The following is a 12,571-nucleotide window of genomic DNA, read 5'->3' on the forward strand; positions in this document are numbered from 1 at the left end:
CGCCATGTATAGCCTATCATGTGCTGAAATGATATCCTATCATGTCCCTACAACAACAATAACATTTTATCAGACTTGTGTAATAGTGTTAAACAATTGACTAAACTGTTTTTGCACCAGAGGGATCTTGCTGGGATTTTAAAACTTGGAGTCCCAATAGCAAAAGTTGCAGTCCCTACATAGAAAACTATGCAGATTAGAAGAACTATTGATTGCCACTGAGTTTAATTTCAACATTCTTTATTACACTGACATAGCTCTTGTTTGTCCATCAGAGTGAGACTGAATTTTGTCAATCCAAGGAAGGTCTTATTCCAACCACCAAACTAGGCATCACACACTTTCTTACACTTGGCTACTGTCCCATCTTAACTATCAGTTCTAGCAACTTGAGCACGCTTCTGAATCTCATTACAGTCTTTGTCAGTTTGCCATTTAACCCCAAAATACATATCCAAATTTTCAAATTGCATTTTGTCAAAGTTTCAACATGTATTGATTCTAAGGTCACATGCACTGCTTATCCTGCTACACTTGGAAATGAACACAATAATAAAAACTAAAGCTGTTTTTTTTTTATTACCGTATTTGCTCCCGTATAAGCTGAACCCCAAACTGAACAGGTATAAACACTAAAAAGTGCATGACCCACGTATAAGCCGACTTACAACTACGAGACATCTCAAGATGCACGAGGTAAGTTCTAACTGCATTTATTTAGGCAAACTTGTATTTAAAAAATTACATGCATACTTTTGGTTGGTGTGCATGATTATTAAAAAGAAATGGTATAAGCTTGTTTGAAAAGTAATTTATTTTATTTTCTGTTTTCTTATAAAGTTTCAGAAAATAATGCTTCAAAAATTATGCTAATTCCGTAAAAGATGGGTTGTAGTTTGCTTTGATGTAAGCGACCTTACACCATACCTGTCTACTTTCATGCCAGGAGGGAAAAAACTCCCAATTTTTGGGGTCGCTCCATGCCTACCTCCCTATTTTATAATATCTTCCGATTTTTGCAGAGAACTCCTGATTATTACATTGTGTCTTCGATTTTCATTTCTTTAATAAGAAAAGTTCTACATGTTCTGTTGTATCACCTGTTAATTATTGTTGTGATGAAATAATTACTTTACTATAAAGAATTTGCTTCTTCACGAAATGAATGTTAAGTTTAAACATTATTCACGTAAATTAATGATTTTTTTACCACTACAATAATAATAAAAAAAATTAACAAACCAGAACACAAAAACAAACTACAACAATAAAATCGTCCACATTTAATTTCAATGATGACTACAAATGCTGTAACTCCATATGCTATAGCTACGTTTCCACAAAAGAAACTAACACGAGTGAAACCTGGCATTTTTATACCATATATACCAATGTTAAACTGGTATAGTTACTGGTCAAAATTCCCTCTTATCACAAGCCAGTTTCAGGGTTTAATGATTAACTGGCCTGTACTGCTGTCGCAAAATGAAAAGACAAATTTGCCAACTATCAACATAGGAGACACTGAAACATCAAGCTTTCCATTGTGTGGAAAGTTGTTTGTTCAGCTAAAACACAAAACTAAAATTGACTGATCTTGATCTTAGTTGATCTGTATGAGAATTATAATGTACAATACTTACACAGTGCAAAGCATGCATAGCGTCACTTAAATCCTTACTTATTCCCAAACATAGATGCAGGTGCAGATTTGGGTTATTTCATCGTTTCGACCAAATTGCATTCTTCCAGACATTTCAGCTAGTTCTTAATAGCTGTTTCATTTATGCTGAATAACATGCTCATGAGTTACTCATTTTCAATGATATAAGCAATCCTGCAAATTCAGGTAATATTTGTAAAAAGGTACATACATTTAATTGTACAAGGCACATAACCAGCATAATTTACATGTTCACGAAGAATATTTTTAAAAAAATGTATTAGTTTACCTAAATAAATACATTTAGAACTTACCTCGTGTATCTTGAGATGTCTTGGAGTTGTGGGTTGGCTTATATGCAGGTCATGCACCTTTTAGTGTTTATACCTGTTCAGTTTGGGGGTTGGCTTATATGCGCACAGGCTTATATGCAAATATGTACTGTAATTCATCTTGGAAAAGTACTAAAATAGCTTTCTTAACCAGAATAAGATTTTATTGATAATGAACCAAGATTTAGATTTTTCCTTGATATTTATTATCAAGTTCTTTTCAAGCAATGATGAATATATCTTCCTAAGTAAAACTGTAAACTTATTCTGCATTGCAGATAATCTTTATTTTTCAATCCATGTCTCCATGATCTTTGTTTTTAAAAAAGAGAGGAAAAACTGAGGTCTGCACTATTAGCTGATAAACTGCTAAATCACTTAAACAATTAAAAAATGAGGTAGCAAAACTACAATATTTTAGCTGTCACATGATACACATTGTGCACATTCCTAAAGTAGATAATATATGCAGCATTTTCTCCATAACAAGTGATTGTAAATCCCTTTTCATTTTATGAATTCCCCCCCCCCCACTTTAAAATTGAGTGAGTGTGTAAAATATTTAGTTTACCATGAGCGTAGTGTAACCTGTAAGTTTGATTAATATTAATTTATCTGATCATATAAGCACTTGACTTCTTGATCTGGCACTTACTAAGTGACTTTTTGCAACTGAGCAGTCAGATTTATTATCTAGATATTAAAAGTAACCACACTTGTTAAAGTTGCACAATGGCAGAACTGCAGTTTTTGGTGTCTGGTGGTCTCAGCTGTTACTTGCAGATATAATGCATGCATGCAGTAAAGTAGTAGATCATCATAACACATGATCAGTACCACTGTGTTGGTAATGAGGATAAATAGCCATCAGTTTTATCATTATTCATTAAAAATTATTTTGTTGAACCATCCTTTAGTAGGTCTCTACAGACACACAGGTCTCATATAAACAAAGTGCCCCACACCCTCCTCACCCCTTTCCAAAATAAAATTCCTCCATTACAAAATGCCATGAGGGAATTTCCCCACTGGGTGAAAACCCTTGAAAAATCACTTTAAATGAGTATTGCATGTTTTCTTACTGACCCTTTCGATCCTATATATTGATGTTCTTTTTTAGCTTAAAGCTGTACCACAATGGGGATACAAGGCTTGCTGCCCTTCTTGAAGAAGATCCACCGTCCTGTGAACATTGCCCAGTTTGAAGGCTGCACAGTGGCAATAGATGCATACTGCTGGCTTCACAAGGGTGCATTCTCCTGTGCTGATAAACTTGCTCTTGGAGAAAAGACTGATCTGTAAGGATATTGCCTTGGTGACTTTGCATATAGACGCCCACACACCCTTCAATAATCCATGTCCTAAGTGGAAACTCACTTATGACCAAATAGGAACTATGGATCTCAGTTTTTAAAAGTTAGTAACATAAATGAAGAAGTGGATGATGACAAATTTACTCTTTTTTACAAAAAGCCAATCATACTGAAAATTGAATAGTCAAACAATTTAAAGGTTAAAATACCCAATTATCTTTATATATTATTGGGCATATACATGTTTTCCAAGACGCATGACTGCTAATGCTCTTCAGGTGCTTGCCTAAACTACACCATAATGGGTTTTAAAAAGTGCACAAAACACCCCTACTTATTTTCTCTAACATAGGCAATTATCAGTTAATTAAAGCATGCCCAGAATAGTGGTACAGTTTCAGTCACATACATTTGTCACAGACAGTGAATTTATTGATATTTAGAAATAATTGAGTTAACAACAAACTATGCCATCATGCTGCTTCATCCTTCCATCATTTGTACCCAAACCAGAAAGTAGTGACAAATTGAAACATGAAAAGAACGGGATGAAACAAACATTTCATTATGAAGAATAAATGGTAAGCAATCTTTTAAGATGCTCATGATTGTGTATATCTTACTGAATATTAGATATGGCTAAAGCAATTTTGTAATAATGTAACTCCAATCTTTTGTTTTGAAAATAGTTGCAAGATAATTTTATATGGTAAATGTGTTTGACAGAGATAGCATTCAGAGGTTTGCCTGTATCTGGATATGTCAGTTGTCTAGGTGGCTTTTAAGCAAATTATTAACATAGTTAAGAAGTTGGTATTTATATTATGACACTTTCTGTAATGATGAAACAATCTGAATGTACTGAATGGAAACTATAAAGTGAATGGGAGGTGATATATACATCAACACAATTTCTTGAATTACTTTCTGTCATATGAGGAATCGAGGATTTGGAAGATTGGTAGCTTTAGACTCAATGTTTGAATCATAACTGAATTATTTAAGGATAAAAATCAGTGATAACTCTTTCTCAGCAGCCAACCAAGTATTTGAGACTGAAAAGTCCTTTGACAATATGCTAAAAGATTGCTTCAGCAAATTACAACAGATGAAAGGTACTGGATCAGAGTAACATTCTGTTTTAGGATCAGTCTGATTTCTTGTGAAAATCATACAACATAGACATACACATCTTAATTAATAGCATATAGCAATGACAGAGTACAGTTCCATGATATATGCACTAATAAACACAGGGGTCCCATGGCAGTTGCACTTTCCCAGAATACTGGATAAGGGGAAAACTTAAAAAAATAAAAGACAAAAATGTGTGTTTTGTTAGAACTTGAAAGATTTTTTTCCAAATATGTCAGCAAATTTTGAAGAATAAGAAGCAGAGACATAACTACAGGAGATGTTGATATATAAAATTGCCATCATGAATAATAACCAATGCAAATTTATGGATTGGGCTTAACTAGTTTATAAGTATATTTCTAGTTAAAATGCTTTAGTTCGTTTGTGTTTGCTTATGATGCACATACATATTATGACCTTCAGTGGTAAGCAGTTTGCTTATATATGAATTCGTTGGTATTGCAGGTGAGCTTGAGTTTATATTAAAAATTTGTCATCAGTATATTGATATGAAATGATCTGCTATTCATAAATATTACAATCCAGTGGATATTTGTTTTTGACAATGGAGATTATAATTTTCATGTATGAATGAAAGTTGCTAGCATCCCACCATATTTCCCCTCAACTGTTAGCCAGTATTTAAATCTCCTTTGTTATCTCACACCCTCCTCTATGACATCTATATTCATGCTATCTCACACTCTACCTATGATAAGATGTGTTTATGCTGTCTCACACCCTCACCTGTGACATGATCTGTTAATGCTATCTCACTCACTCCCCTTTGACATCATCTATGGCAGTGCTTCCAACCCAGGGTCCATGGGCTGATTTTAAAGGGCCCGCCAGAGCTCGAGCAGCTATATAGTCGTTGCTTTTCAGTTTTCTGCTGTGGTCCTCGGCTTCAAGAAAAACATTTATGAGTTACCCATGGTGTCAAAAAGGTTGGACAGCACTGATCTATGGTCTGCTGTCTTACAACCTCAAATATGACATGATCTGTGTTCATATCTCACACCCTCACTAATGACATGCAGATTATCAAAGGAGAGGTGTGTAAAAATTTCTAGTTTGGGAAATTGTCACTTGAATCTTGCTCAGATTATGCATAGTGCACCAGAGGATCGTGGCCATGTTCTAGTGAATACTCCTAACAAACTGCATCAGCTCTCAGTTTGTTAGGAATATTCACTAGAACATGGCCAAATTCCTCTGGTGCACTATGCAGATTTTGGTCTGTGTAGTTTACTTTTGAACTTGACTTTTAAGAATTGATCTTATGCATTGATATTTATTCTTTTCACACACAAAAAAATTAAAGAAGGAATTTATTTTGATGGACAGTGATTTTACCCAATGATTCTTTTTTGTTTCAGATATGTCAAGTATTGCCTAAAGTTTGTGAATTACCTCATCCACAAAAACTTAAAACCCATTTTAGTCTTTGATGGCTGCCATTTGCCTTCCAAGAAGCATGTAGAAAAGACCAGAAGAGAGTAAGTTCTTATTGCCAGTTGAGTGTATATATGTTGACATTTTATGTCACATGAACTTTCAAAAATATCAAAATTATCTATTAAAAAAACTGGAGAAATGTATCTTTGTAAACATTTTAAGCCATTTGCATTGCTCAATTGTATTTTTTCCTCTAGAAAGCATTCACTTCTACTTAGTTTTATTCCTTTATCTTCGTTTATCGAAGTCCTCATGTCTGTCGATCCATGAGAACACATCTAGTATTTGACTTTGTGATAGATTGCCCTGAAACTTAGTACATGTATTTATTATGGTCATCTACTTTAAAATGTACAACTAAGAAAAGCACTTTGGTTCTGAATTATTTAAAAGAGTTGTTGCATTTTTAAATCTAACTTCAAAGAACTATTGAACTAATCACAACTTGCAAACAGTCTTTAATAATGATGGCTTAAACATTCTCATTCAAAACAATAATGTACGATTACTTTTTCTTCAACATGCATCCATTTGATTGACCTGACTTTAAATAAATTGGGTTGTTATACTAGGGTATATTACCTATGCAGAATAGGCTAAAAGACTCTCCCACACCATTATTCAAGAGATATAACACTTTGCTATTGTCAGCCATACAAATAATCTGTGAATGGTGGTTGTTTTTGACTGCCTTGCAGTTTAATTGCCTCATTTACAATCAATTGTATGAACTGCCTCTTGGATATCTGTACAGGAGCATTAAGCAGGACTGTTTACTGTCTATTCAGGCTTCAGGTTACAGATGTGTCATAGTGGTAAACAAAGGTCTCTATCTCACTAAATTTTTTGGCTAAGATTACTAAAACTATGTCAGGTTTTGGGAGTCAGAATCATGTTTTGTGATGTGTCATGTTTTGGCAGGTGTGATATTTCCATTTCAACAGTAAAAGATGTCTTCAGGTGTTAAGGTAAGTTTTATACTACTATGCAGTTTTTCAGACTGTTCATATATTCAGAAGTCAATGAAGGTTTTCCTTGTTTCCTGCCAATTCCTGGCAGCATCACTGCTATATGACAAAATCTTGTGAAGGCAACTACTATCAAGGTTTTAGATGGATCACTGAAACTTGATACATACAGTAGTCCCCCTCTTGAACGGCCCCCCTGACCAGCGGCCACCCGCTCCTTACGGCCAGAATCCGTTGGCACCGACGAGTTTGTGTTCAAAAGTACCCCTCGCGAAAGGCCACCCGGCTAACGCGTCCAGCGGCCAGCTTATTAGTGCAAAATCATAAAATTTACCCATCACAAGCGGCCGCATTTTATTTGAATATGTATCCAGAACCAGTATTGTATTCATAACGTGTGTTAAGTAATCCGATTTCTGTTTCCCGATGTCAGGTTTTCGTTACTGAAAGAAGTGTTGAGTAAAGTACATTTATCACTAAGGTTAATATTATATCATTTACGCCTCACGAGAAGCCAAATTTATTCCATAAAAACCGAGAAAGACTCAAATTTTAATCCATACAAAAGGGTACGTACATGTAATCCAATTAGCCTTACTACTGTGTTATCATAAGATGTCCGGTTTAGTCACTCTGATAATTGTTAAGAAAACAATTATCGAACAGTAGAAACAGCTGAGAAGTGGCAGTATCGATGTGCAATACCCAAGTCAGCAGGAAAATGGTTTAATGGCCTTTATGGCTTCCCTTAGTAAGATGTTGAGCTTGTTCACTTTGGTAATCAGTGGCTATTACCCCTGACAATAATTGTCAAAATTACGAATCCTAGCGGCCGCGAGGTCAAATCTGCGTGATGTTAATGGTACATATCGAAGCCGTTTTGGCTTCTCTCACTTAGTTCAAGAAATATATAAAAACATTAGGGTACCAGACTGCGACTAACGAATCACGTGACAAGATCACTTCCTTTGAAAACACGGCAATTTGTTCAGATGCATACAAAATTGTTTTATTAGTATTGTAGTTGGCAACATGAATAACTTACTGCAAAAAGATCAACATGTCATCGAGGAAAATAAAAATTCTCAGTTTAGAGGAGAACGTGAAAGTAATTCAACTGACCGGGGGGGGGTGATCGTCGAGGATCCTTGCAGAAAACTAACGTCGGGAAGACTCAGATAAACAATATCGTGAAAGATAATGAAACAATTCTGCAGAAGTGGAAAGGTGAAATGGACGGAGAAAGGAAGATTGTTTGAGCCAGGAGACGTTTGTATCCTGATTTGAAACACAAGAAAAAGCAAAAATTTTGTCAGTTGAACTGGGATATGACGACTTTACCGCAAGTAACGGATGGTTGCACAGATTTCAAGTGCGACACAATATCAAGTATTCTGTCATTAGCGGCGAATCAGCTGATGTTAATAATGAAGTTGTCGAAGATTGGAACAAAAGACTAAACGATATATGCAGGGGATATGACAGCAAGGATATTTTTAATGTGATGAGACTGGTTTGTTTTTTTAGACTGTTACCAACAAAGTGACGTGATGTGAACTGTAACATAATTATAAAGACAGTTTTATAACTGTATCAATGGTTATTCATAGCATTCTTTTGCAAATGATGACAAAGTTTGTTTTACATTTATTTCACATCATGCATGTGATTTTTTAATTAAAATATTAAATATTTAAAATTAAATGTACTTGTGACTTTTTTCATATGTATTTACTATTCGCATTTGTCATCCCCCTCTAGAAAGGCCACCCGCATTATAAGGCCACTTTCCTGCTGCATTAGGGGTGGCCTTATAAGAGGGGGACTACTGTACTATGATCATCATCTAAATATGTACATTACAACAAATCATTGCGCTTCTACAAGTTTTCTTAGTTATTGCCCTTTTATTTAGAGCTAAATGTAGTGAATGACAACCTTGTGAATGCAGCATGTCTCAATTTGCAGCATACTGCCATGAAACTTTGTACACGTAATAGTAGTTATTTCAAGGTGCAAATTTAAACAAATTGCTGTCTTTCAATGTTTTTTTTATCAGAGTTATTTCCCTTTTTGGATTGCAGCTGAATGCATTGCATGACAAACCTTGTAAATACAATTAATCCTGCACTGTTTGATGTATTGCTTTGAAATTTGGTAAATGTGGTCATCATCTGGAGATGTGCATGTTGACAAACACAGTGCTTCTGCAGTTCTCCTTAGTGTTATCGCTATTTTGGACACTGGATATGGAGTATAACTGATAATTGTAAGCTTTTTTTAAAAAGTAACTGCCCTTTTTGTCCTGCAGATGAATGTAATGTATGACAGAGTCTTGTGAATTTGTGCTTGTCTTGCAGTTTTGTTTCTTATAGTTTGATGTTGTCTTGCAGCTTGATGCAATATATGATGTAATTTTGTGAATCCTCCTACTTTGTACACCTTATGATCATCATATACATGTTGACAAATCATGATACTTTTTCAGTAGGGGCATGGGTATATTTCCATCAACTAGTATTGCTCTGTGGCCTAAATGGTAAGAGCATCTGTCTCACATGTGGGAGGTCACAGGTTCAAACCCAGGCTAAGTCATACCAAAAACTTCCAAAAATGATACTAGCAGTTGTCTTGCTTGGCACTCAGCATTAAGAGGTTAGTGTTAGCACTGGCCACCCTGGTTTCAGGATAATGGGACTGTGTGGGACATGATGGAACATGTCTTTTGCATGATGCCACAGTGCTAGACATCACTATAAACTGTCACAGTGCAGACATTGTAGCAATATGACTGAAATTGTTAAAGCTATACTAAAAATTATTTATAAAAAACATTCACACATGAGCATTGCTCACCAGTCCCCTAATTTCAACTAGTCAGCTTAATTAACATATATTTATGAATCACGGCAGTTTTAACTAATTATAATTCTTTTTTCAGCAGATATATCAATTTTAGAGGTTCATACAAATATTTAATTCCATTTTGTGTATGATTATAGAAAGAGAGACTTGAACAGGAAAAGAGCTGCTCAGTTTCTCAGGGAGGGGAAGAGAACTGAAGCCAGGGAATGCTTGCAGAGAAGTATAGACATCAGTCCAGAAATGGCCTTGGAGCTGATGAATGTAAAGTTTTATTTTTTGTCTTGATCACTCAGTGAGATGCAGGCATTTATTTTATATTAATTTTTTGATTGAAAAAACTTGGACCCATAACAACATAAATACAGTACATGAATGTTTCTCATGCCACCTCAAGGACATAATTGTCAGCATTGACATGAAGTCAGTGGTTTTAAATTTTAAGATAATGTCTTTTTAAAACAAATTGTAATTACTTTTCAAGAGCAAAGAGTTGTTAACATATTTGAAAGAAGTGGGATTTTTTTTTTTATCTCCACTGATGCCACCTACTTTACAACAATGTATACCATTGTACTCAGTTTATAAAGAATATAATATTGAGACAACAGCTAATTGGTCATGACATAATAATCTTTCAGTTCTTTTGGTCAGTCAGGAATCTTCCCTTTGATAAGTGCTCTTGAGCAGTTCTCTTGTAATGGAGTTTTCACTGAAATCGATTACTTAGTACAAATGTTATTGAAAATTGAACAAATGTTGGACCCATTTTTAGTATCAAGCTTGCTTTGGGTGCCTTTGGAATTTAGTATGAGTGTAAGTATTGTTGTGGATAAGTGTACTGTCTGAGTACAGTGAAGACAGTAATGAGTGTAAGTAGTGTAGTGGATAACTTATTGTATGAGTACAACGAAGACAGTAATGAGTACAAGTAATGTAGTGGATAACTTATTGTCTGAGTACAACGAAGACAGTAATGAGTGCAAGTAGTGTAGTGGATAACTTATTGTCTGAGTACAATGAAGACAGTAATGAGTGTAAGTAGTATAGTGGATAAGTGTACTGTCTGAGTACAATGAAGACAGTAATGAGTGTAAGTAGTGTAGTGGATAAGTGTACTGTCAGAGTATAATGAAGACAGTAATGAGTGCAAGTAGTGTAGTGGATAACTTATTGTCTGAGTACAATGAAGACAGTAATGAGTGTAAGTAGTGTAGTGGATAAGTGTACTGTCAGAGTATAATGAAGACAGTAATGAGTGCAAGTAGTGTAGTGGATAAGTGTACTGTCTGAGTACAATGAAGACAATAGTGAGTATCAGTTGCACCTTGACCATCACATGGATGATTGCCTGGAAAATAGGTTTCTGGGTCTGGTGTATTGGTTGTGTTAAAGATAAATATAGTCTCAGCACAAATGCTTTTTTATGCCAAATGCCTTCATCTGCTTTAAGACCAATATGTATTGTACTTACATACATTGATTTTGTAATATAAATCTTAAGACATGCGTTTCACTAAATGAACTATTAATTCGTTAATTCAAACCTTTTGAGGGGTATGTGCTGATGGCCAGTATTTAACCTATTCAAAAGGTTTTATTAGTGTTTACTGTGTATTTATAGTTTGGGAATCTTGATCCTGGTAAGCATTTCCTAACTATTATTTATAATATGTAAAATCCAATTCAACTTTCAGACACTGCTCATTTCCATCAGATAGGTACATTGCATTTACATGCTAAATCTTCATTGAATATCCATCGTGTTTCAGATGAAAATGTTGGATGGCTTTTAACCATTTGTTTAATCTTTTTAACACAAGAATGGATAATGAAATATCATTACAGTCACTGTTTCATTTAAGATTTTCTGTTGAATATTTTCTTGGAAAGCTATGCAAATTTTACAAGAACATAGTGAAAAATGAACATTTATGCACGACTTATAGTAAAATATATGATGAGATCATTGTTCAACGTATCATACATCTTTAACAAGGGTGTCCTACCAATCATTGGGTTGATATTTCTATTTTTGACTTAGTTCTGTTGCTTCCTGCAACAATATGCAAGCATCTTAACTAGATCCCTCTGTTACTGTTTTTATAAGCAAAACTGCTGTATGAAAAGAGACAGGGAAAACTTGAAAAATTTATGAATGAATTGTTTCTTGCCAGTATTTTTTTTTAATGATATATGGTAAATTCTCAGAATTGTAAATTGTATCACTTGCCTGACAAATTTCTCTCAAATAGAATTTGAATAAGTTTAGAAAATTTTAAGAATATAGATAGTTTTTGAAGATTTATTTTAGAATAAAATATTAAATAAAGTAATAGTAACAAGAACTGCAATGACTGCAACATCAATAATAATAATAATAATTGGTGCATGATGTAATCCAAGTTTGAACATTTGACCTGCATGTCAAGGTCACTTATTAAGAGGCCAGTTGGGCTATTATCCCATTTATAGTGGCTGCTTAAGACTGGTTTGACTGTTTACAAGAGGGTATGTGGGTCTTGAATAATCATAAAATGATATTCTTGATCAGAATTTAATTATCAGATTTTGTATATAAAATATCAGGATTTTCCCTTCATATTTTATACAAAAATCCAGGCAAGTGTCAGAAAGTTTTACTCGCTAAGCAAAATTTTCAACTTGGTTTTTTCTGTCTCTTTGTTTCAAATTCATTTATGGCATCCAGGGTAAGTATGCCTCGTCCAGTCTTAGAATGATACCTATCCAATATGGCTATCAATAAAAAAAAAAAATATATAAAAAACGTTAAATGTCAAAATGTATCTTATTAGCTGTGATTTCACTCTGAGACAA

At 34.4% G+C, this 12,571-nt stretch overlaps 1 protein-coding gene across 3 annotated transcripts in view; it reads left to right on the top strand.

The window, feature by feature from the left end:
- The window catches only part of LOC149808373 (uncharacterized), a 59,625-nt gene that overhangs the window by 3,812 nt on the left and 43,242 nt on the right, over window positions 1-12,571 (top strand). For all 3 annotated transcript variants that reach the window (XM_089976321.1, XM_089976329.1, XM_089976339.1), the window contains exons 2-4: window positions 3,116-3,293; window positions 5,825-5,944; window positions 9,874-9,997. In XM_089976321.1, coding sequence (XP_089832447.1) covers window positions 3,133-3,293; window positions 5,825-5,944; window positions 9,874-9,997 — 405 coding nt within the window. In that variant the 5' untranslated portion in view covers window positions 3,116-3,132. The remainder of the gene's footprint in view (window positions 1-3,115; window positions 3,294-5,824; window positions 5,945-9,873; window positions 9,998-12,571) is intronic.

The sequence above is a fragment of the Sinohyriopsis cumingii genome, chromosome 1 (assembly GCF_028554795.1).
Source record: "Sinohyriopsis cumingii isolate HCF-2022 chromosome 1, ASM2855479v2, whole genome shotgun sequence".
In the NCBI taxonomy this organism is placed as follows: Eukaryota; Metazoa; Mollusca; class Bivalvia; order Unionida; family Unionidae; genus Sinohyriopsis; species Sinohyriopsis cumingii.